We start from the raw sequence: 27,820 nt of genomic DNA on the forward strand, positions 1-27,820 counted from the left end.
CTAGATAAGTCTATCTCTAAACCAGTGGTTCTAAACTGGCTATACATGAGAATTATCAGCAAACTTTTTAAAAATACTGATGTCTGACCCAGACATCAAGCCATGCTGATTAAATCACATTTTCCAAGGTTGGAGCCTGGGCATCAGTAAAAGCTCTCTCGGTGATGCTAATGTTTCTAAATTCTCCTGGATTCTAATGCTTTCCCTGTTTGTTTTCTTATCATCTTATTTTCTATCTTAAAGTAAAAAAAAAAAAAAGTAATACAAAATACCACAAAGCAAAAACTGACTCTTTGCCTGTCAATTCTTTTTAAGGAAAGAAAGCAAATGTGTTGTGTACCAAAAGTAGCATTGACATTTTAGCTGGAACTGTACAAGTTACATACTTAATAAGAACACAGGAAAATTGACTATTAAAATGTACATTCTTCTTTTCCTTTTGAAATACCACTCCCAACGTTTCTACTGAGATCACCTTTAATCACATAAAAAAAGTTCAACAATTTCCAAAATTTGTAAATTCTTGATTTTTTAATTTCATTGAAAAGAACACAGAGGAAAATATCTACAACATATAAAGTTACAAAACTGCTAAATTCCCACTAAATTCCTGGAGAAAAGGCATTTTTTTCCTTACTGAATTCTACATCCCCACCTCAGCACCTCAATAAAAAATTCATCCAGTGGATAAATAGATCAGTCGCCATTCTTCTGTCCACTTTTCTACTTTCAGAAATACACTATTTTCTCTTGGCCCCATTCCTATTCTTATATTTGTGTGCTTATAAAACTGCTATGATTTGTATTTTAATGCAACATCTAGAGGGAGAGGAGATAAACATGGTTTGCCATCTTGAATTCCAAGTCCCTTATATGCTTCAAATTCTCTTTTCTCTTGTCTTCCATTACACTTTTGGGATTTCATTGGCCTTCTCAGGTTCCATTCTTACGCTGTTTTAAATGCTGATTTTCCTTAGATTTTTGTTTTAGGCTTTCTTACATTCTCATATTTCACACTCTCTCCGGGTGAATTATCTACTCCCATCACTTCAGGTACTATGTATATGACGTTGGAAGCCCAGACCTGTTCACTGAGCTCTAGATTTCCACATTCAACTAGCTATTAGATATCTCTCTATGTGGATGACGTGGGAGACTCCACACTCCTCATATTCGCAATGAAGCGTAACATCCATCCTCCTTAGTTTCCTATCCTCATAATTAACTGGTATCATCACCAATGAGTTTCCCAAGTCATTCTTGACATCACACTTTCTCTCACTGCCCCCATTATAGGATACTCACTACACCAGATATGTTCTCTGAACAAGCAGCCTCAGCACTGTCCAGGAGCGTGTTAGAAATGCAAGTTCTTGAACCTCAGCCCGGACCTACTGAACCCATACCTCTGGGAGTGGGGTCCAGAAATCTGTATTTACACAAACTCTTCAGGTGGTCCTGATGCAAGCTCAGGTTGGAGGAACATGGTTCTAGAAGACTCTAAGACTGGGCACCTGCCTAACTTTCTGGTCTCATCTCCTGCTGCTGATTGAAAATTTTATTAATAAGTAATAACCCTCTTTATCAATGCCAAGTCTTTTTTGCCTTAAGATTTTATTAACTATGTGTATTTATTAATATAAAATATTTATACAGCTATATCAACATTATTTTGGTCAGTATTCATCTGATAAATCTTTTTCCATCCGTTTACTTTTAACCTTTCTATGTCCTTATACTGTTTTTGTCTTTTAAGTTATATGACAATCTTTGTGATTTAACTAGAGGGCTCAGTCCTTCTACATAACTGAGATTACGGTTTTAGTCAGATTTAGCTCAACTACCTTATCTTGTGCTTTCCATTTCCCCCATTTATTTTTGTCTCCTTTGGATTAAATAAAAATTATTATTTTTTCTTTTCCAAGTTGGAAGTTCTGTATTCTATTTCTTTTATTTTTATTTCCCCTCTCTGTTCTTTTAGCAGCTACCCTGGGAATATTAACATGTACATCTAGCTTAAATTCTAACGTTAATCAACAGCTTTACCCACCTCTAGAACACCACAGCATGTGGGATCTGGTCACTACCCAACCCTATGCAACTGTTGACTAGGATTGTGTGAATATGTATGGGGCAGGGCATGGGAGATACATAAACTGTTGTGTAATAGTCTGTATTTATTTACACTTTCTAAAAATTTTCTGGTTTTGTTCAATATTCCTTCTTCCATCTCAGCTCTTCCTTCTGAATCATGGCTTTTCTTACTGAAGAATATAATTTAGAATTCTGCTGCTTATAGAGGATCTGTTGGCAGTGAGCATTCTCAGTATTTGTATTAAACGTTATTATTTTGACCTCATTTTTAGGAAGATATTTTTTGCTAGACATGCAATTCTAAGTTGGCAGATATTTTCTCTCAACTTTTTGAAAATATTTCACTGCTATCCAGCTTTCATTTTACTGCTGAGAAGTCAGCTTAATTACATTCCATTATAAATAATCTGCTTTTCCCCACTAACCACCTTCAGGATCTTTTTTTCTTTGGCATTCTGTTGCTTCAACATCAGGTCTCCAGGTAGTATTTCCTTTCAGTCATCCTGGAACTCACTGGGATTCCTGAATCTTATGCCTACTGATGAACTAATACTTTGGGAAAAAAATGAAAAACTGAATCACAGCAATTTGGGGTACCATCTGAACATTTTGGAAGCAGAAACACTAAGTCTACGGTCACTTCCTGAGTCTTCTCAAAGCTAAAAAAATCGTTGTTGGGGCATAATGGACCAAGTCTAGTAAGTGTAATAACTTCCAGTAGATTAAACTAGGATTTGTTAAGTATGCAGCAGCTGAAATGTAGATACTGCCTAAAGAATATCTTACAGATGCAGGCCAAGTTTTTCATCTTGAAGAAACAGAATTCCAGAAAATTTAAATCATCTTGGGAAAGGAAGATCAAACCAGACTCCTTGGCTCTTTAATAATTATATTTGCAGGGTCATACAGCTGAATTCATCTATCATCAAGAATATGTCCATTAACCTTAGTTTCTCTTTTGGAGCTAGACTACTGTGGGCAAAAACCTCAGGTTGGAACTCAGTTACTTTCCAGAGCTATTTCTCATTTAGCAATTAATTTTCCTCAACTCTCCAAGTAGTCTCAGGAAAAAAAAAAAAATCACCATCTCCCAAATTCTCTAGACTGGCAACACTCATTTATCTCAGCTTGTGTAGCAGGCTTTGCGGCAACCCTAGCATATGAAAGCTACTAGCAATTATTAAGAAAAGAACGTACTAGGGCATTTCACTCTAGCCTCATCCAAAGTTCAATCTCTCTAAGTTTAACAATGATGGCTTTGCTGTAAACTATGAGAATAGGTACCTCTTTGATATCCGTTTCACTAGCATTTTGTTAAACTATTCAGTTTCTCCAAGTTGGACACTCATTATCCTTTTGGTTCTCAGAGTTCAGGGCCATGTACTTTCTCCTCAAGTAAAAAAAAAAAAGGAGGGGGTTCTCTTGTTTCAGCCAGTAATCCAATCCCTGATTCACAAATGCGCGCTGAATCGATTCCACATTCCCGCATGTACTTTGGCAAATAACTCATCAGCAGAGTCCAGCTCCTAGTAGTTCTTCCATTGGTGAGGCTTTTTCTTACAGCTTAGTCCTATTTCATTGGAATAAACCTTGCCTGCGTGAAACTGCACCCAAATCACAGTCTGTGTTCCCTCCTCTCTCCCCCCATCCCACTTACCGTTGAGCCCTCTCCTCTGCTTCTCCTATAATGATTTCAGACAAGTGTATAACATGAAGATTATAACTATTGAGTTGTTTTACAAAACGATGAAGGCTTGGATAGGTTTGCTTAAGAGCTCAAAGTGAGTTACTACATGAAAAAAGACAAGCACCCAGATGTTTCCGTTTTCAATTCTACAACAGGTGGCATTTGCCCTTATATAGTGAGGCTGCCACAAGGCCTGATAGACAAGTTAAGAGTGTTTATTTTGGCCTTAATCCAGCAAGAAAAAAAAGAGTTAAATTGGGAGACACAGTACTGATCACATTCCTTGGGATCATCACACAAATTACTTTACCATTCAAGATCTAAATTTTCCTCTGTGTAAAAGGAACGTGATAATCACTAAGGTTTCCTTCAGCCCCAGAATTCTGTACCCCATCATTGTTTTTAAAAAGGGAGAGGCAACAGAGATGGTCACAAAGTTACGCACATCTTACCTACCCATTTTCAGCCGCACTGACGACGTAAGGTTGTTTCGAGAAATCCCTTGCTCTTGCCAAACATGTTACTGAAGCCGAATGACCAAACAGAAGTTCTTTAGCTGAAATCTGAAATGATGAGGGTAAGCTTTTAAACAGCTATAAACTTTTGAAGAATATAAACATCACATTATATAAGTATTCATAATTCTGATTAGAAAATCCTGTTATATTATGTTTTTGCTCTACATAGGTTTCAGGAAAACTGATCTATGCCATATCAAAATCCACAGAATAATAAACATCTAGATACAGGGCACCTGGGTGGCTCAGTTGGTTAAGCGTCTGCCTTCAGCTCAGGTCATGATCTTGGGGTCCTGGCATCAGGCTCCCTGCTCGGCGGGGAGTCTTTCTCCCTCTGCCTCTCCCCACAATTCATGCTTGCTCTCTCTCTCAAATAAATTAAAAAAAATCTAATAAACATCTAGATATAGGAGATATCTTGTACACAGTTCTTTGTTTTTGGTTTTGGTTTTGTATCTATCATGAAACCTAAATAATCACCAGACCTGTTTTACAACATCTAGGTTTTGAATACAAATAAGTCAGTGTTGATGTTTATTATGCACAAAATGTGCCTCAGTTGATAGTAGCATATTAATGAGCAAATTTCAGAATTCAGAAATGAGTTTACAAAATAATACAAGGAAAATATTACCTTTTTTGTAACCATTATATCCTTATCGTAACCTCATTTCATTTCTTGCTCCAGAAATAATAAAAATTAATTTTTCTGCATTAAAAATAAAGTTTTAACTAAGTTGTTATTGAAAATGCTATTGTCTTTCTCCTGTACATGAATTTAAAAATACAGCACCAAGGGCTAATTCTTCCATTATCTCATGTATGAAAGATGCCTATTGCTCCTTATTTTATAAAACAAGATTACGAAAATCAAACTACAAAACAAAAGACATGCAGGATCCCCTCAAATGAAGAAGAGTTTGTCAATAGGGACTAAAACTTTAATTTGAATGACTAGAAAATTTGTAGGTAATAAAACTGACCTTGAGGGTAATAAAAATCTATTTCCAATGAATTAATATTCATTATGCTTTTTCTGAACATGCAAACATATCCATAGGTGATCATACCAATGAGGACAAATTACTTCAAAACACAATCATTCTCTGCCTTCATCTTATTTCTATCACAATCAGAAATGCTTCCCTAAAGATCTGTTATTAGACCAAATTTCCAGTGCTACAAAGAAGTTTTGTGGTATGTTACAACCATTTACCTTATTCTACCTTTTTCCTGGGAAATCCAGATGGTTGTTCCATCTCAGAAAACAACACACTATCTTTTCCCATCATTACATTTTGGAATACATACCCCTATGAACTTAACACCTTTCCATATATTACAGGCCAAATTAAGCAAGGAATTAGAGCAAATCAAGGAGATTTCTTCTCCCGGAGAAAATCTGCTATGGACAAAATACCGTAATGGTACTTCATTGCTTTGAATATGGAGTCCTCATTCTACTACTAAATCCCCACATGTAGTTAAATAAACTGTGACAATTCATTATAATCTCTTCCTTTTATCATATTCTGGAACTGTTGGAATAAAACAACAAAAAAATCCAAACACACCTACTCATTGTCATGATGAAATCCAGGAGACCTTTACTTCTATTCGTTGGCTCTACCTCCATGACTTATTGCCCACCCCGGACCCCCACCCCGCCAGGAACTTCCAATAGCGCAAATGGGAACACAAAACTTGATGAGCATCCACCATAAACAGGCACTGGTGCAACTATGAACAGGGTTTAATGCCTATTTCACAGATGAAGAAATCAAGGATCAAAGAATATGTCATTTGCTCCATATGAAAGTTGGTAAGTATCAGAGTTAGAACTTGACCAAGCTCTCCATTCTTTTTCTGTACACAATATTGCTATTCTTGCTATTCTTCATTTTGTCATTATTGTGTTTCCTTTTGAGTATTAAACAGGAAGAAAAATAGAACATAGCAATACTAAGGGAATATATCTGGGAGGATGTTCAGCTCAGCTTTCTCTATGTTTAAAAGTGTTATAAATACCAGCAATCAATACCAGGAAGGACAAGTGAAGTAGTTCCTAGCATGAAACTTGGAGAAGCTCCTCACTGGCACACCTCACTAAGAGGTCTTTGGGAGTCAGATCCTGAGCCTGGAAGCAGCATGCATAACAGGAGCATGTGATGAGAAACTTATTCTCTACTCCCCTATAGCCTGCAATCCCACCACCCATGGACAGGGAAAAACTGAGATGTGGTCCCAATCTCCTAAAAAATACTTGGATACTCCAAGATCTCCAGAACTTAAATCACCTCCTTTCCCTTCCTATTCTTATTCTCTAATCACCTCTATTCCTTCTACAAATCCATGATATTATCACATCACCAGTCCCACCCACACCCAAACCCTAAGTCAGTAAGGTATCCTTGACTATTCCTGCCCCCTCGACCCACACTCCAATCAGTTGCTCAGTTCCACGCATTCTTTTTTCTCAATATCTTTCCATTTTCATCTCCTTTTCATCCCTTCTGTCCCTGATTTGGTTCCTACTCAAAAACCTTCTTGACTAAATTAATGAAAAGGCTCCTACCATAGTCACTGCCCCTTATCACTTCTCTCCCTCCCTTCTGTATGCCCTTCACATTAATACCAAATGATAGTCCCAATCACAAATATACTAATATAGGATTATGTCATCTCCTTGCATAAATAATCTCAAAATCCCTAATATTATCACTGCTTTTAATTAGCATGTGGCATTAGCTCTTGCTAGTTAATTTTTTTTTTTTTTTAAATCTAAATTCCTCAGCACTTCAGGTACTCCGAGTACCTTGTATCATCTCATCAGTGCACTGCATCAGCCTATGTCCTTCTTCTACTACACTGCAGCCCCTTGGACAGCCAGGACCAAGTCTTCTCATCTGTGTTTGAACCCAGGTACCTAGCGTACTACCTAACTTATAATATGTAGTCAATAAATGCATGTTGAACAAATGCTGAATACATACAGGAACATAAAAAGGAATGTAAAAAGATACAGATGTGAGGCTTCCAAATTTCTTACGCTTATTGCAACCTACATATTACAAGACAACTACTCCAGCCGGAAAACACTATACTTGGAACATTAAAAAGCGTAGCAAGTCCATTTAAGCCATTTAGAAGTGTGAGTTTAAACTCTAAGAGATAATAAATGTGAAGGCCACTTTTCAAAACTCAGCTGTTGCAATAATACCAGTTCCTTTTTTCAGGAATGTTCATAAACATTGAGCTGAGCTGGTCTCCTATGCAGTTGTTGGCAGTCCTGTAGTGTAATTCTTCTGTGACGGGAGGTGTTAATTAATTACACTATAAAATAGAATTACAATTAATTGTTAATTTAGGTTTTAAAGTGACAAACTTTAAAGGCTAAAAATAGTCTTTGATCTTTAAAAGGCTTCTTAATGAGAGCAGTATACTTTAAGTACATCATTAGTTTAAATGTTCAAATTGGGTCCAGAGGCTGCTAGCACTAAGCAAATATCTATTCCAATATGTTAAATGTTTATGACTTGGGACAGGGACAATTAATTGCTAATCAATGGGCCAAATCCTAGGTGAGGTCAGGTTCTGAGATAGGAAGACGACAATAGTAAATTGGATTTAGAGCTTTGTGATGTGATCTTTAAAAATCACATGCAAGCAGAGACCACAAGAATAACAAGAAGGCCAAACTGACAGAAACACCCAGATAATTAAGATACTATTCATTTAGTTAATAGCGGTTTTCAAGGGTGCCCTTTGTTTAGATTAATGAGCCGTGATTTTTAGAATTATATTTACATGTCTGTAGTTCAGTTACTTAAACATATAATTCAGGCTGTAAAATGGTAAAACTTAGCATGGCTTAAATGACGATAACACTTAGTTTGTAGCTAAGATTAGCAATACTCATAATCTAATTTTCAAATATGATCTTGATCCATCATTTTCTCCAAATTCAGAAGTAAAACCAGTTTACTGCTTCAGTGAGCACCTTTTTTAACAATCATGCAAAACTCCCACCGTCATGGCAGGTAGAAGCAAGTTGTGCTTATTTTGTGAGTGTCATCTGTTTCGATATGAATCATTTTCACTAACCTTTAGTTCAGGTGAGAGATTCCAGAGACAGAGTTGACCTTCTTGACTTCCAGTCACAATGGTTTGCTGGTCATCAGTGATCATGATGGCAGTGATGCTGTGTGGAGGGGCCTTCTTTCCCCAGAGTGCTACTGCCTGCAAGGAGGACCTCATGCTGAGAGGATCCTGAACAAAGAAGAAAATGAACACAGTCATCATTCATACATTTGGGGGACTGATCATGTCACAAATGGATTTACCATGATCTAAACTCTGGGATGTATTCTCCCAGAGATGGGGAAAAGAGTGCTTCCCAGTCAATTAGAGGAGAAGGCAGTCAGGAGACATTGAAATTACCATGCCCAGTGTTAATCCATCCAACAACGACTTTTAGCCGAGTTTGTGATTATTGATGCTGACAAAGACAAGAGTAGAAATAGTCTACCCACTCCACACATGGCTTCGACTATGGGTGATCCTGACTTGCTTTAAAGTCCAGCGAGGCCTCTCAAGAAGATTAGAGCTGACTACACACTATAATTTGAAATCAGCTTGGCATACTCTCTCTCCCCAAAAATGTCATCACCTCGCCTAAGTAACAAATATCTGAACTTTGTGGTTAAGAAGTAAATCTTGGGGCGCCTGGGTGGCTCAGTTGGTTAAGCGACTGCCTTCGGCTCAGGTCATGATCCTGGAGTCCCGGGATCGAGTCCCGCATCGGGCTCCCTGCTCGGCAGGGAGCCTGCTTCTCCCTCTGACCCTCCTCCCTCTCATGCTCTCTGTCTCTCATTCTCTCTGTCTCAAATAAATAAATAAAATCTTAAAAAAAAAAAAAAAGAAGTAAATCTTTTCTATAAAAACAGTGTTTCCTAGTCTTCAAAGATACACGTTTGACTCTCCTGATATCTATCATATTCATGTTCCACCTATATTACTTCTAATAATAATTTTTATTTCACCCGTTTTTGTATTTGATATCTTCCTCAACAAGAATTTTCATGAAATTACTACTTTCGTTTGTTAGTTACAAGGGTTAAGATGAATATATACTTGTCAAAAAATGCTTGCCTGTGTCCCACCCAAAATGATCTGAAATATACCTAGCGATATGTGCATTACAGTTTGGGACACACTAAGTTAAATGTTTCCCCCATTCTTGTCTGAAATACAAATAATTTGGTGATGAATAATGCTTTAAGTGTCTAGAGTAGATTAGTAAGTTTCCTCTTATGACTTAATGGTATATATTTAGTCTCATTAAAAATGTCAAAGATGGGGCGCCTGGGTGGCTCAGTCGTTAAGCGTCTGCCTTCGGCTGAGGTCATGATCCCAGGGGTCCTGGGATCGAGTCCCACATTGGGTTCCCTCCTCCGCGGGAAGCCTGCTCTCCCTCTCCCACTCTCGCTGCTTGTGTTCCTGCTCTCGCTATCTTTGTCTCTGTCAAATAAATAAATAAAATCTTTAAAAAAAATGTCAAAGATAAGAGAAGGAGGAAGATACCAAACTTACTTCCCACGTTTAGCTTACTTTCCACGTTTGGCTTGAGAAAGTTAACAAAATGAAAACCTTCTGTCCTACAGGACTTCTGTTATTAAATTTTATGGTATATATTATTTATAATGTCTGATTACACATAGACACACACACATGTAAACATGAGTATGCATTTACACCACGAGCACAAATTCGATGTAGGCAGTGCTTAACCCATAAGCTGGTTGCTTTCAAAATTTTATTTATCATTCAGTTGTTTGGTATTCAGTATCAGTTCCTGATGGTTCGCTTCTTAGCTCAGTACATAAGTGGTCCCCAGGTACCACGAAACCAAGATGTCTATGGGAACTATTTGGAGCTTTGCAATTCAGACTATCAGGACCACACATATTAATCACATTACTAAGCTAACCAAAGAGTTCTGGTTTCAATAACACTGTAATCTGAACTTGGACTTCTACCTCAAACACAGAGAAACAATACTGTGCGTGCATGTGCGTGCGTGCGTGTGTTTTAATTGTTGACTCATGGCCATGCTTGTAAATAAGTCTAGGGAATTCGAAGCAGTGCAAATCTAAGAAAAATCTGAAACAGGACCTGAGTCAGTTTAAGTGTTAATCTCCATTTAAGGACAAGAAGCCTTCCTTACTCAATGAAATGGAATCTAGAAAAACTCCAACACTACTCAGAAAGATAAGGAAGCTTATTTCCCAATCTCCCAAGAAAAATATACCAAATCTAAACCACAAAACAGGTTTGGAATAAAAAATATTGTTATGTATATATGATGCCAGAATCCCCACATGCAGAAATATATGTAAATAATTGTTCTCAGGTCAATGATACCAGTGGAAGGCCTCTCAAAAACACTACACACTTATGAGGATATCTCAAATTTTTAAATTAAAAAATCATGCCAAGTGTTAAGAATGTAAAAAAAAACTAGAAACTCATACGCTGCTATTGGAAATACACAATGAAAAATAGTTTTGCAGTGTTTTTACCCAGGCAACCCACCCCTAGGTCTCACCCAAGAGAAAAGAAAGCAAATATTTATACAGAGAGTTCTACATGTAGGGTTTTATTTATAATAGCTAAAAACTGGAAACAACTCAAATGTCCATCATATGAGGTGAACGGATAAACAAATTGTGGTATAGCCACACAATGGGATACTATTCAGCTATAAAAAGGAATGAATTCTTAATTTGCACAACATAGATGAAATTGAAAATAATTATGCTGAGTGAAAACAGTAGCTAAAAAGAATAAATACAGTATGACTCCATTTGTATAAAATTCTAGAAAATTCAAATTACTTTGGGGCAACAGGAAGCAGGTTAGTGGTTGCTTGTGAACAGGAGAAAGGAACAGGGATTACAGAGATTGCGAAGGAGAATAAAGAAACTTCTGAGGATGGTAGACATGTTTATTATTTTGATTGCTGTGATTGTCTCATGAATGAACACATATGTTAAAACATATACAATAATACACTTTCAATACATATATGTAGATATATAAGTATACTGCATGTCTATTACACTTTAATAAAGCTTTTTTCTTTTTTAAAAAAGCATTTTGGAAGATACTTTCACAATCAAGGCTGCATATGATTCTCATAGAAACAACTCCAGTGGCAAATAAGTTTGCAATAAGAAATTACAAACCATTCAAGAAAATAATAAACCATTAGTAAACAGAACAATCAGTATCCCCAGAACTAATAATAAGAGAACAATATAAAACATTGTGAAAGAAGAACAAATATGTTAAATTGCAATAAACTATTAAAGAGGGGCACCTGGGTGGCTCAGTCAGTTAAGCATCTGCCTTTGGCTCAGGTCATGATCCCAGGGTCCTGGAATTGAGCCCCATGTCAGGATCTCTGCTCAGCAGGGAGCCTGCTTCTCCCTCTCCCTCTGCCTGCTACTCCCACTGCTTGTGCTCTCTCTCTCTCTCTCTCCCTCTCTGTCAAATAAATAAGTAAAATCTTTAAAAAAAACTATTAAAGAGACAAAAGAAAAAACTTGAAACCTTAGGGAAAAAGACAACCTATAGAAAAATAAACAGGCAGAATTTTAAAGAAACAAATACTACTTCTAGGATAAAATATAATCATTGGAATATAACAAATGTCAAGAGAATAAATCAAAATAGACTCAACTGAAGAGAGAATCAATGGACTTAGAGATAATTCTCAAGAAATTACACAGAGTAAAAAAGGCAAGGAGTGATTAAAAAATAGACGTTGAGTGAAAAAAAATCAGAGAGTTAAGATCAATCAGAGATACTAAGAGCTATAGACAGAATGAGAACACCCAACATTTATCTAATATAAGCTCCAAAAAAGGTAGAACCCTTTCCCTTCCTGGCTAGTTCAGTCCTAAAACCATTAGGTAGAGAAAGCATGTTTGGAGTGTCAGAGCTCAGTAGCGTGAGGAGGGCATCTGTATAGGAGAACACGTGCGGTTGGAGCCCAGGGAGGATGAGTAAGATGCCCAAACGTGGGCAGCCCTGTGTGAGATGCACAGCCCAAGCAGAGTGAAAAGGGACAACGTGTGCAAGCCTGTCTCATACTGGGTGTTGGAGCCTGAACAAGTGCCCAAGAAGGATAAGGAAGGCATGCATGCTGGGGTAAGTTCAGCATGTCCTGGTGGTATGAGCAGGGGTACTACCAGAAAGTGTAACCAGATATAGGGAATACAGTGGCTGAGCAGAATATTCACATCTAGGGTCACAGCTCTACAAGGGATGATGAAGCCATATAAGGATCAGGAGGACATTCACACAAAGGGCAGGGCAGTAGCATTTATAGTGGTTCCATTCAGAGTAATTGATTAAATAATTAATATGTGAATAGGATAACAGGAACCAGGTTTCTTACTATCAGAAAAGAGAGTTGAAAATATAGAAAGGAAGAAAACTAGAACAATCCCTGTTGTGTTGCAATGGAATCAGAGGTATTGGTATGAACACACACATACACACACCCATGTACACACTTCTCATCTCTGTTCCCTGAGGGCTTAGGAGCAGCAACACTCCCATAGCAACAAGCTCACTTAGCATCTTCTAAATACTATTCTTTACTAAAAGGAACCAGGGTTTCTTGGGAAATTGGTTGGTGCCAGGCCTGGAGCAAGGAAAATACAAGATGATATTGGCACATGTTATTGTTGAGAGCAAGGAAGTGCTCACAGTGAGGGGACATAGCAAAAGGACACAGAAGCCAGCTTGAATGAGTGCCCACTGGCCAAATTATGGACAATAGGACCATCAAAGTGAATAACACTAGGAATAGATTGAAACTAATTGAATAAAATGGGAAACCACGGGTTCATACTAATTACAAAGGAAATAAAAGAATAACTTCACGCAGGAAGAGCCTGGCAAGTAATGGAAGTAAAAATGATCAGTGATGGGGCAAATCAGATTCACGCACCACCCAATAGGATGCCGTGAGAAGAACACGTGTTCCTGCAAAAGATGTGTGACCTGAATCTAATCATGATGAACACAAACTGAAGGACCCTATGAAATAACTGAACGGTAATTTTCAAAAAGGCCAGGTAAGGTCAAGAAGTCAAAGACTAAGGAATCCTCCAACTAAAAGACTCAAAAGACATGACCACTAAATGCAAGATATGGTTCTCACCTAGATTCTCTTACTACAACGGACATTACTGGGATATCTGGCAATACTTGAGTGGAATCTAGGACTGAACAGTAGTTATGTATCAATGCTAATTTCCTAATTTTGAAGGGTTCATTGTGATTGTGTAGGAGAATATCTTTGTTCTAAGGAGTACAAACTAAATTCTTAAAAATGGAGTAACAGATTGGCAACTTGCCACTAAGAAGTCTTCATGAAAATAGTTCTGTGTACGATACTTACTGTTTACCCCTAAGTTTGAAGTACTTTTTAAAGTACATTATTAAAAAATTAATGGGTCTACCATTTTCCAGAATATTTCAAAGATATGAAAACTTAGATTTAAGAATCCAATGTGTTAAGAAGGATTAAAATAGAAATAAATGGACACCAAAGCACATCCTAGAGAAATTGTAGTACACTAAAGCCAAAGCATGCAAGAAAATAAGACAAACAACCTGAAAAAGGAACAGCAAGTGTGCTTGCTCAAAGAAGATCTCTCCACAGCAAAATTATGGCCAGAAGTTACTGGAGTATTACCTGTTAAGTGCTGAAGATGAATGTCAACCTAAGTTTTTATACTTAGTCATCACTCAAAGTGAGGGCAATATAAAGACATTTTTCCAACAAGTAAGGCCTGAGAGAGTACAGCATTCACAGCCCTTGCTGAAAGAATTACAAAAGGATGTACTTTAGGAAAATATATATTAAGTCAAAAAGAAAGGAATAAAGTGGAATACAGATGCAATGGTGAGCAAGGACACTGGTAAACACACAAGCAAATCAAAATGAGCACTACCTTAAAATAATAATATTAATAATGATGAAGATGATTAATTAGAGAGTTAAAGAGGTAAACTAAAATTAAAGAAGAGGAAATGGATCATTCTAATATTCTTGTACATGTGGGGAGTGAGCAGAAAAATACTTTAAATTTTCTTAAGGTAAGAATTCATGACAAGCTATTTAAAAAAAATAGTATATAACTTCCAACTAGTAGTGTGGTAAAAGGCAATAAAGAAACCAATAGAAGAAGGAAAAAAAATTGGGGGCACCTGGGTGGCTCAGTCGTTAAGCGTCTGCCTTCGGCTCAGGTCATGATCCCAGGGTCCTGGGATCGAGCCCCGCATCGGGCTGCCCGCTCCGCGGGAAGCCTGTTTCTCTCTCTCCCTCTCCCCCTGCTTGTGATCCTGCTCTCACTGTGTCTCTCTCTGTCAAATAAATAAATAAAAAATCTTTAAAAAAAAAAAAAGAAGGAAAAAAAATTAAAACAAAGAAACACGGAAAACGGAAAATGCAAAAATAAATGGTAATTCACATTTAAACATACCAGAATTTAAAATAAGTAGATGGGTTAAACTTGCTAGCTAAAAAACAAGGGTTTTCAATGATAATAGAACCCAGTATATCCTACTTATAAAAAATTCCTAAAGTATTTACACAGTAAGACTGAAAATAAAGGCATAGACAAGGCTATACCAGGCAAATAGTAATGAAAGAAAACTGGTATGATAGTAGACAAATAGTCTTTAAGGTAAAAGTATTATTGGGGAAAAATGGTCACTATATAATGATTAAACAAATTATTCACTAGAATGGGATAATAGTCTCTACTCTCTAGGTACCTAACAGCAGAGCCTTAAAATACATAAAACACAATCTTGCCAAACTACAAAGAAAAATCAGACAGATTTACTATTAAAGAGGAAGATTTCATATATCACAATCAGTAATAAGCAGATCAAGCAGACAAAAAAAAAGTGAGGGTATAAAATACTTGAATTTGCATTTGTAATATCATGGACATATATAGATTCCTGTACCCAGCTATTAAATAAAAGCACATTTTATTAAATCATGCACATGACATTTACAAAACCATGAAACATGTCAACAAATCCCAAATGATTATATAGGCAACATTACCTGACCAAAATGAATACAGATCTGAACCTCCACTCCTCAACACATACACACACAGACAAATGTTTCAAATGTTCCCTTTCTAAATATTTGGGAACTAAATTATATATACTCTAAATGTACCTTGGGCTACCAAGAAAACATAATACAAATTAAATATTAAGACCCAAAGACAGTGAAAACTTTGTATAATAAAATTAATCTTTCCAGATGTGTATGTTTTAGATTAGAAGTGAAATTATAGCCTTAAATGCATATATTAATATGAAAAATTAATGAGCTAAACATCCAAATAAAAATTTTATATAAAAGATCAAGGTAAATACAAAGAATGCAAGACAGACAATACTATACATTAATATAATAATACTTTTTAAAAGAAAATAATCTACGAAAGCAAAACACAGTTCTATGAAAGGAGAAATAATATGAATTATGAATAAATCTATGGCACATTTGATAGAGAAGGAATTAAAAACACCAAAAATATATATATATAAAGAGAAAATGGTTGTAATCAAAATTAATATTTTAAATGGAAATATAAACAACTGTATATCAAAAATTTGGAAAGATTAAGTGAAATAATTTTTTACAGAAATATAGATCACTGGAACTGAATGGACATGAAATAGAAAACACAAATATACCCGTGACCTGAGAAATGGGGGGGATAAAACTACACATACATACACATACACACTTACCCATTTTAGCAAAAACTTTCTATTGGAGTGTAATCTTGGGGAATCAGGAGGCACGGTCATACATATGAAAACATAGAGAGTAGACCCTCTAAATTCTCCTAAGTAAAATGACAGCTCATATAACAGCTCACTTTTGTTCACATCAACAGATTAGAGAATGAGGGAGCAAGAAGCAAAGAAAGTGGGAGCATAATGATTTCCAGCTAAAAAAAAGCACAGAAAAAAAAGTTAATCATAGCAAAGAAAAAGAAGACCAAAACCCCCACAAAACCTGTTACTCAAGCTGCAAAATCATGGGCCCAAATCTCCATCACTCCTGAGGGCTCCATTCCAATCCAGGACGATTATTACCCATCATGGCACTGACTGGCTGAGTAAAAGATGATGAGATGGCCAATACACTCTGCTTAAGAAGGCAGAGAAGCAGGGTGCCTGGATGGCGCATGGGTTGAACACCAGGTCACGATCTCAAGGTCGTGAGGTCGAGCCCCATGTCAGGCTCTGTGCTCAGCATGGAGTCTGCTTGAAATTCTCTCTCCCTCTGCCCCTCCCCTCCTCACACACACACTCTCTCTCAAATATTAAAAAAAAAAAAAAAGGTAGAAAAGCAGGAAGTAGTAGTTTTAACAATTCTAAGACAAAGAGTTAAATAGTAAGTTTCACTTATCAGGGAAATTCACTTTGGGAGCATAGCTCATTCCCCTGAATAGGAGGTAAATGTGATACATGTGAGGATCACAAAGCTGGTAGTGAGAAGAACCGCATGGGTGTGTTTAACATTCTGTTCCTAAGAAACACTACTCCTAACTTTGTATTAGTCTTTGCAGCATAACTTCTAGTATTACAACACAATCACCATCTGAAAATCATTTGCACTTTGGCCTCACTCTTAGCTTACTAACATGTGCTTCTCAGAACTAAGAAGTGGTAGAAAAGGGAGTACTCAGGGTCACACTGTTCCCAAGGAAACTGGGCATTTTGTGTCCATAAGCAATGTGCACTTGGCTCTTGTCTAAAGGACTCTTCTGTCACCTTTTCAATCTTACCTGGGAAACTGGAATCAAGGAAATTTGTCTAGACTGCTAAGCAGAACTGTAGCAGAAACAAATTTGAGGAACATTAGCCAGAGAATTAATACATTTGTAATGATTAACTATTATTATGCTGAAGATATAGTAATTCCTGAGGTGAGTTATTTATATCCCTGTCACTCTGGAAAATTAGCTTCTCTTACTTGAATCGTTGCAACGTTCTCTACCCAATAACCAGTCACTTTGTATTATTCTGGTTTCCTAAGTTGCCCTAAAATTATCGGCTCTGCAATGATGTCTCCCTAATGAAATGAAACACAAGGCAAGGACACAGGGCAGGCCTTGGTTAGTACAGTGTCTCGCCCATAGGTGCTTGAAAAATGTTATTTTAAATTTAAATAATATTATCGCATTATATGATTTTAATGCTTCTTTCTTCTATATTCTTTGTGAATATGGGAATCATTCCTCAATCATTATTATATTCCCTACAGTGCCTGAATCACAGTGCTTTCAACATGAGAAAACAATAAATCTTAGTTGAATAAATTATTTTCTTTATCATTTTTCAGTCCTATATTCCAAAAGGAGAGAGCTGATTAAGATCAAAAACTTTAAATCAGGTTAGACTTAAATGTGAGTCACTTAATCACTCTGCTCCTGTTTTCTCATCTCTAACCTGGAAATGATAATGATGCCTAAATCAGGGTTACTGTCAGGGTGAAATGAGATCATGTTTATAATGTGGAGGACAGAGTGGTATTCAGCAAATTACTATTATTGTTATTTTAGCTCCACACATCTGGGTCATGGCAGCAGTTACCATGTATCAAACTTTTTCACCATTACCCTTCTTATTCAAATTGAATTCATTTCAAATTCACTAGATTTTAAAATCCTCCCAAGGCAGGGACCTCTGTCTGTTTTATCCATTACTATATTCTCAGGGCCCAGAAAAGGATTTAGGACAGGCAGGAACTCAGTAACTATTTGTTGAATGAATAAATACATGAATGGGAATGTACACTGTAGTCTAAAAACTCAGGTCTAGCAAAGTGTCCGCCCAGGCACATGTTTACAAATGTTTAATACCTAACAAAATACAAGGCACTTGGAATTTAGAAAGTCAAATAAGTCCAGAATTTCATAGATTAAAACCCTTAAAAGTCATAGGATTCCCAACACATACTAATTGGAAAACAAAAAGCACCAAGGCCAAAGCCACAGGAAATCAGACCTCAACCAGAATTCATCCTGAATGATCTAGATTGCTAAATACAGTGAAAACAGACCTGGAATTCAGAGACGTAGGTCTAGGGCTGCCATAATTATCTTTATTTCCGGATTATAAAATTAATACGTAGTAAAATGCCTACATTTCAGTATTCTTATCAGGAATAAATTCAGTGATATAAGTAAAAGCACATGCGTATAAATATACGAATTATGCTATCATTATACCTTGCACATATTACTCATATTTTATAAACTCCCATAAATCTAGAATTTATGGCAAGAAGTTGTCTTAGGAATCATTAATCTAATCCCTTTCACTTATAAGTTAGCAATGAGAAATGTGGTCTAGATAACTCTTAAGATCACTCCTAATTCTGAGATTCTGAGAGACTAAGCAAATTGTACAGTGAGAGTAAGTAACTGATTAAAAGATTGTACATCTTGGGAGTCACTTTTTTTCCAAACTCTCTTTTTCTTTTTTTTTTTTTTGAAAAAAATTTAGAAAGTAACTCCAGAAACCTAGTGCTTTGTTATCTACAGAAGAGAGAGCAAATCCACAATGAGACCCTGTACAATTCCCCAGAAACTGGTAATCAAAAATAAACCTCAAAGGAAAAAAACAGTCTATTGTAGAGTCTCTAAGGGACACTCTGTGATATGGAGGAGAATATTGCCCTATCGCAAATAATTACGTGTCTAGATGAGTTTTAAAAGCTTTGGAAAGGGATTACAAATCTCTATCATAGCCCTCAATTTATAGCTATTGTATTCCAAATCTGAGTGCCTGAATGATAGTTCGGAATGTCTAAATTAAGACTATGTATAGATGTTTACAGGCCTTTAATGACTTCTAAATCTGGTCTATTTAAAGGCAATTTAAAATAAACACTCTCACTGGAGAAAAAAAAGTGACTTCAAAAACAAACAAAACAAAACAAAAAACACTTCCATGGCCAGGGATAAAGTTACAGACTCTATTATAAAGGGCAAATAAATGTCCTTCATTTAGATCTTAGTCACAGTACCAAGTACAACATTTTATATTTTGATATTGTATTTTGCAATTTATATAAGCAATATGATCAATAGTTCATCATATAGTCAGTATAGTATGAAAAGAATCGTATAAATGCACACACACACACACACAAAACTCTACTTTTTAGTGACTCTCAAATAATTTCTACACAAATTTTTAACAGCAGTCTACCCAGATATCACAATGGATTTTCAGGATGAGAAGATGAATGGCCTTCAAGAAGCTCACAACCCATAGTTTTAAATTCTTTGGAAAAAAAACATGTAAATGACTGACTCACTAAGTATATAGTTATATATATATATATATATATATACCACCCAATGTCCCAAAGTGGCTTCAATACTATGTAACAAGCACTCTGGACACATCCAAGGGCTTATGAGAACACAGAGCCTGTGTTGTGACCTATAGAAAGTAGTTGATGTTTCAACTTTCCCTTCATTTTGATTTTTGTCCCCTTCCTCAATTACATATAGTCTCTCAAAACCCCTGTCATATATATATATTTATTATTTTGTCATTTCTTAATAATATAATGAAAAACATAATTTTGAGGAAAAAGGTTATTTTAGATCTAGTAATTATCAAAGTGTGTATTATAAAGCTGGTTTTGATACAGTTTAAATACATACAAATTCAATTTATACTTAACTGAAAAAAGAACATAATATTAAATTTAAATATGTTATTTACATATATAATATTTAATACATTAAACTTTAGGTATATGTCAAACAAGACCAAAACTACTTTTGTGAAATATGTAGATTTCCTACCTTGTATGGTTAATAAAGTCAAACTGTTTGTTTTTTATAATTTCAACATTTTGTTTCTAAATAAGAGAGATTTCAGACTGTTACTTACAAATGGTTTTTAGTCATTCAAAACAAATGATGTTTGTGACTATATTTACTTCCCAGAAAAAAAACCATACTCAGTGATATCATTGCAATTTTCTCCTTCTTATATTTATGTTAGTTTTCATTATCTATTAATATTAATATAATATTGATTTCTTTTAAAGATTTTATTTAGATAAGAGTGAAAGAACACAAGCAGGGCAGAAGAGCAGAAGGAGAGGGAGAAGCAGGCTACCTGCTGAGCAGGGAGCGGCATGCAGGACTCCATCCCAGGACCCTGGGATCCTGACCTGAGCCAAAGACAGATGCTTAACTGACTGAGCCACCCAGGCATCCTTTTAAAGTACTAGTGACAGCTGGATGTTCCACCAGAAGAATCTTTATCAGATGAATGCACCCAACAGACTCAAGAACACTTTGTAAAGGGGCGCCTGGGTGGCTCAGTTGGTTAAGCGACTGCCTTCGGCTCAGGTCATGATCCTGGAGTCCCGGGATCGAGTCCCGCATCGGGCTCCCTGCTCAGCAGGGAGTCTGCTTCTCCCTCTGACCCTCCCCGCTCTCATGCTCTCTCTCTCTCATTCTCGCTCTCAAATAAATAAATAAAATCTTTTTTTTTTTTAAAAAAAGAACACTTTGTAAAGTGAATATGCAGAATAATTGTTTTCATTCTCAATGACACAGGACTTCAACAGTAGAGTTCTCTGTGCTTCTTTTCTGTAACCATGACAGAAATTAATTAATCAGAGCTTCCCAGCTGTATGCCATGACACATACTGGGTTGTGAATAGTTGATAGGAGGGGTAAGAGAAATTGAAACCCTCAACCCAGCATGTGTACAAAGATAATCATTTTCTGTGTTTATGCTTTGACATGAAAAAGGGTGAGAAATACTGAATTAAGTAAAATTTGTCAAATAACATAAATAATTTAGAGCTGTAGAAGGTCCAAGGCATTACAGAGTTTGGAAAGCCATACTCACAATTAAGAAATAAGCTTATTTGATGGATGCAGCCAAGCTGATAGCCACTAACTCTGGCACAAATTCACATGATGAGCACCTCCCAAGTTGTTTCATTTTCAAGGGAAAATGTCTTCAAGTAACTATTTTTAGGTAAAAATAGCAAAGGGTGCTATTTTTTCACATTCTCACTCCAACAATATGAGCTTCCTGATCAGCTCCCAAACCCACTGGGGCTCTTAAATCACCTGGGGGTAAAACATCTGCAATACTGTAAATTACAGATGACAAAGGATGGGTATGTCTTTTCATTGTTTGATCCCTACTCCCTAGCACACTGCTAGCCACATACATGACATTCAACAAATATTCCTTAAATGACTGTATTTCACCTTAAAACTGGAGCAAGATTTCACTGAAACTAGAAGAAAATTTAAGGATGTAGAGTTTAACTCTTATTTTGCTAATGAGAAAGCAGAGGAAAGGTGATGTGACTTTCTTAGAACCAGAGTCTTCTTACTCTGGTAGAACTTATATTTTGGGGGAAGTCTGGCATCCCTCTTTGTGTGCCACCCAAATGGATGGAAATAATAAAATTTCTCAGTATAGGTTCATCGTTAGGTTTATTTAGCAGACCACCATCTCCATTAACTTAGTTTAAAATAGTTTATTGTGAAGAAAAGAGGCAAAAAAATAAAATAGAGTCAGATAAATCTTGGTCTTTTTCTTCCCTTAATGGCTATCAAATATTCTTTGAGCCTCAGTTTTCTCATCTACAAAATGGGGAAAATAATTACCTGGAGAACTGGTGTGAAGATAAATGAGTCTATACAGAATAGGTGTTTCTGTACAGAAAACACCTATCCTAATTATTTTTTCATAACTGGCACTCAGTAAATGTTTACTGAATGAATGAATGAGGCTATGAATCATGATAATTTTACATAATGGGCAGAGAATGTGACTATTACTTTCTAGCAATAGCTTTCTTAGTGTGAGATTTCCTTCCTGTCACTACAATGTCTTTTCTCGATGCTGTGGTTATATACTAGAACATTTGGCCATGAAAATGTACAATTCTTATTATTCTAAACTCTATGATTTAATCTTAAAATTACTGACTCCAGGTCAGATTAAGGTTGCCAGATTCAGCAAATAAAAATACAAGATGTCCAATTAAATTTGAATTTCAGATAAAGAACAAATAAATTTTTTTTAGGGTAAGTATGTCTCAGGCAATATTTTGGTCATGTTTACACCAAAAAATACTTTCACTGCATAGAACATACTTATAAAAGTTGTTTATTGTTTATCTGAAATTCAAATTTAATCAGATATCCTGTAGGCATCCTAGGGCCACTGGCAATCCTACGCCATGCCCACGAGGGAGCCTTGAAGATCACAGTCCCTGTTCTACTTCCTTCCACAGATGAGAATATGAAGGCCCAGGAGAGTTGCTTACGAAGCCCAATTCAGAGAGAGCAGCTGAGAGAACCAGAACCAGGTCTCCCACCAACCCATCCAGAATTCTCCCCCTGCACACCATGACAAAGACAACCCAGACTTCCTTTCCAGAAAGTCTTAGTAATCTGCTAAGCAAAGGTCTTTATTATTTTGGTAGTTTTTTGAAAAATTTAAACAAACAAATAAAAAATAAAAAGTCAAGCAAAACAACAACAATAAAACCTCTTGTGCATTCAAGCTCCAACATGGCCTCCACTCCTTTTAAAAGTTGGGCTAACACACTCCTGGTCCTTTCTCCATAAATAACGATACCTAGCAAGTATAAGAAAAGACAACCCACCATTACAGCCCCCATCCTTCTCACCTTCATCTTCTTCCCTAACAATTTGTTTTTATTTCTCTGACTTGTCTGGGGCTAGCAAGATAATGAGTATGATGCAAATGTGGTTTTGTGGCTGGTATCTACTGGACACTGGAATTGTTTACCTTGTCATAAATAACTTCAGAGACATGCCCATATACTGAGTCTCTCGAACCCCTTGACTGAGGACAGCCAACCAAAAAATACGAACGGTAAAGTCCTCAGTTACCATGCACGAATTCTGAAAATAATCTCCTGATCAAAGGAAACATACGTGAGGAAAATAAAAATAGTAAAGCAGTTAACAATCCAAGCTTTAGGATAAAACAGATCTGGGTTTGAATCTCAGATCTGCCGTTTATACAGTTTTATGACCTCTCAGAATCCCATCTCCAAAGTGGAGGGGGATCCCAACAACTTTCTTCAAAACTCAATATATGGGTGCTGAGGGACCCAAATAATTTATTTCATGATTCTTTTCTTCAATTTGAGCCCAGAGGGAGTTTTGTTTCTAATTTTAGTGTTTAGGTTAAAGTGCTTGGAGCATAAAATCCATCAAATTGTACACTTGAAGTGAGTACAGTTTATTGTATGCAAATTTTTACCCTAATAAAGTTGAAAAAACAAACAGAGAGATTGGATAGCAGAGTAAAGTAGTTTGGCCAACATCACACAGCTAGCTAGTAAGTGACAATAAATGGGGGAGGGCAAATAGGGCTTTCAGAAGGAACAAGAAGTAGAAGTAGACTGGAGAGAAAATATCTGGGTGTCACGGTGGGCCACAGTGCAAGCTACTTTAACCCCCAGGAATATGAAGCAAGCAGCCTCAGGATTCCACAGGAACCAAAGGGTTCCTGCACAGCTGGTCTCAGCAGAAGCCTTGTCTGCCAAAACCTGTCTGTTTGCAGATGCTCCCGAAGCAAAAAGGTCTTATTTTATCAACAGATTGTAATCAGATCACTCCTTAGAAAAGTTTTAAAAAAATGTTTCTACTAAGTCAAAGACTGCCCTAGGCATTTTTAAATAACACGTAAAATTCTATTTGGTCTACCCAGTGGAGCTTGACTATTTCAGAATTAACCCCTAACCAACATAAAAGCCACGCTCCTCCAAAAATGTTATTACTGAGTGACTAACTGCTACCTAGGAAACTCTAGAAAGTAATGTGTCCTAGGTAAGGGAATGCCTTAGCAGGTAAAGTCAATGGTAAAATAACACAGGGATCAAGGAATGAATTAAACAAATAATGCAAAATCTCTGAACTCCAAGCACCCATGAGCTAGAATGTGTGTAAAACCAACCAACCAAGGAATCACATTCCTATCACTATACCAATGAAGTTTCCTTCATAGCTTACAGCTCTTGTGGGCCAAAGGTTTTCACAAAATGTTGTTCCAACTTCACCTTCTTGTTCATTAAGCCATAGTGAAACAGAGCTAACACAGCCAAATTAATGCCAAGAGTGTTCCATTTACAGTCACTGTCAAAGAGATGAGCATCAGGCTAGTAAAAGAAACACGAGAAGGACAACTCATTTCTTTCCTTCAATTTTATTTATATTCAATCGGTAACAACTTCCTGGAATTCCAATCCTCTTGTCTAAAAACCCTGGTTTTAGGCTATAAGACAAGAAAGGCAAAGTCACATCTCTCAAGATGCTCAGTGGTATCTAAGAACACAGGCATGTTTGGCATCACCAACGGTGTAATGATATGTAAGGTAAATGCAAGTGTGTTTGTGGAGGAAATACAAGTGGAGCTCGAAATCAAACACTGGAAGGATTTCCCCAGGGAGATAACACCTAAGTTCAAACCCTGAATCGTATATACTTGCTGGTTTTGTGCCCCAGGCAAGTTCCTAGTTACTTTAAACTTTCCTCACCCATGAAATGGGAATAATATCTACCTTACCTGGTTGTAATAAGACTAAGGAGACAGGATGTACCCAGTGGCGAGGCCTTGGAATTAGTCAGCCTAGATTTGAATGCCAACTCTACTACTGTATGTCTTCAGGCAGTTTACTTTACAACTGTGTATTGGATTCCTAACCAGTAAAATGTAAATAAGTAATAATATCAATCTAATAGGATTGATATGAGGGATGCCTGGGTGGCTCAGTCGGTTAAGCATCTGCCTTCGGCTCAGGTCACAATCCTGGGGTCTTGGGATCGAGCCCCGAATCAGGCTCCCTGCTCCTCGGGGGGCCTGCTTCTCCCTCTCCCCCTGCCTGCCACTCCCCCTGCTTGTGCTCTCTCACTCTTTGTCAAATAAATAAATAAAATATTTAAAAATAAATAAATAAATAATGGGGTTGATATGAGAGTTAAATGGGATAATCCATGGAAATCATTACATTCCATTATAAGCATTCAATATATATTAGCTGCTATTATTAAAAGGCTTTTTTCAATCTGTGTATTGAAATCTTGCTAAGTAATCTGTATATAAATCCTGCTAAGTAAATAGTAAAACGATAAGCAGAATCCTTGTCATTTATAATCCTTTATTTTATTTTTCACAATTTACAGTAAATTCCATCTAGTAAGTGAAAAAAGCAGTAAAGATGAAGGTAAAACTCCAAAGGTACCAAACTGTCAAAGCAGAAGAAAGTCTACCATCTTTCCATCCATTATGGGTTGAATTGAGCCCACCCCAAAATTTACTTGTTGAAGTCCTAACCCCCGTTACCTCAGAATGTGACCTCATTTGGAAACAGGGTCATTGCAGATACAATTAATTAAGTGAAGAATGAGGTCATACTGGATTAGGGTGGGGCCAGAATCCAGTAAGACTGGCATCTATGTAACACTAGGACCTTTGGTGACGGACGCACACAGGGAGAGAGATGTGGAGATGAGGGCAGAAATTGGGTGATACTTCTACAAGCTCAGGAATGGCACAGATTGCCAGCAAACCACCAGCAGCTAGTGGGGAGGTCTTAAACAGATTCTTCCTCACAGCCCTCAGAAGGAAACAACCCTTCCGAAATCTTATTTCAGACACCCAGCCTCTCAAACTGTGAGATAATAAATTTCCGTCACTTAAACCACTCAATTTGCGGTACTGTGTTATGACCTCCCTAGCAACTAATATACCATCTGACTGATAGATTTTGTTTTTTTTTAAAGATGTTGTTTATTTATTTAAGAGAGAGAGAGAGGAGAGCACAAGTGGGGGTAGGAGCAGAGGGAGAGGGAGAAGCAGATTCTCCGCTGAGCAGGGAGCTGATGTGGGCTCAATCCCAGAACCCCAAGATCATGACCTGAACCGACGAAAGCCTAAACGACTGAGCCATCCAGGTGCCCCAGATTTTGTTTCTTTCAAGTCAGAACATAGATCTTAACAATAAATATAACAATTCATAGCAACACATATAACTATTCTCGAGATACATACTTAAATTTTAGTCTAAATCACATAATCGGTCATATACCGAATTTTCTTTTCTACTTCTTTTGTGTAAATCACCTTTTGATCCATATTATAGGTTCCCTGAGGAAATCATATATTCATTTTATTCATTCCACAGGTATTTATTGAAAGCCCAAATAAATTAAAAAAGAAAACAAAAACACAGATTCCTGACCTCTAAGAATTCACAACCTAAAAAAAAAAAAAAAAAAAAAAAAGAATTCACAACCTATGAGTCAAGTCATAAGCATGTAAATAACTGATGTGAAGTTTGCTGGGACATGTATTCCCTAGGTACAAGACCAAACCACACCTTAATCCCATAGCAGCCGATGGCAAAGGGTTCTCTCTTAGAAAAATTATGTGTTTTCCCATGGGCCAGTTGCCTCCTTCTTTGGTCCTGGTATTTATTTTGCTTCTCCCAACTTCAGCACAAGCTGACATTGGAAGTCGGTCCACTGCCATCATGATGAACCTCTCCCTCCAGAAAAACAGATGGAAGGCACTCCCACAGGTAGGAATATGGAGCTATGTAGTTGCGTCCTGTTTGGAGAAGCCTCCCTAAGGCCCATGATTCTGGTATTTTCTGACTTTGCCCACAAAACAGGAATGCCTCAGCCAGGGAAGACTGCAAACCCATCCTTTTCGGTTCCAGGATCCCAGCAGAAGCTTGGCCAAAACAATGACATCAAGAAGGCTTAGGATGGATGGATGAATGGATAGATAGATAGATAGATAGGTAGATAGATTTTTAAAAAAAGGCTTACGAACGCAGAATTCCATGGTGGTTTGGAGAGAGTGGTAGGGGAGGCACACGAGTTGAGGGTCATAATCCAAACGGACTTTAGCCTTATTGAAAAATTCAGTTTTTAAAAACAGATATTTCCTGGGACTCCCAGCCCATTCTAGCATTAATTCAAGACACAGGTGGTGAGCCATTTGCAACCAGGCTTCTCATTTTTGTAGATTTTCTGTCACACTCACTCAGCATTGATGTTATTAGGAAAAGGAGGCCTGGTGAATCTAAATCCCTAGGCTAGGATTACATCACTGGATCTGTCTGACTACAAGACCCATCTCACTTCTCACAGGGCTTGAGAGTGAGCTTACACACAAAGGCACCACTACCTAACTGATGGTTTACAGCTTATGGCTTCTGTTTACAGACAAACCAGTCCTCCTATTTTTTAAAGACAAAACAAAACAAAAACAACTTAGGTTCAACCACAGGAGTGGTTAAGGGGCCAAATCACTCTTTAATCTGAAGGTAAATACATGAGTAGATTTTCTCTGCTCA

General features: G+C 36.9%; 1 protein-coding gene across 1 annotated transcript in view; it reads right to left on the bottom strand.

Annotated features, from left to right (window-relative positions):
• The window catches only part of WDR72 (WD repeat domain 72), a 200,670-nt gene extending 192,114 nt beyond the window's left edge, over window positions 1-8,556 (bottom strand). The window contains exons 1-2 of the mRNA XM_021693991.2: window positions 8,404-8,556; window positions 4,238-4,344 (exon numbers count right to left, since the gene is read on the bottom strand). Coding sequence (XP_021549666.1) covers window positions 4,238-4,344; window positions 8,404-8,556 — 260 coding nt within the window. The remainder of the gene's footprint in view (window positions 1-4,237; window positions 4,345-8,403) is intronic.
• Between the last annotated feature and the right edge of the window lie 19,264 nt (window positions 8,557-27,820).

This window comes from Neomonachus schauinslandi, chromosome 9, assembly GCF_002201575.2.
Source record: "Neomonachus schauinslandi chromosome 9, ASM220157v2, whole genome shotgun sequence".
In the NCBI taxonomy this organism is placed as follows: Eukaryota; Metazoa; Chordata; class Mammalia; order Carnivora; family Phocidae; genus Neomonachus; species Neomonachus schauinslandi.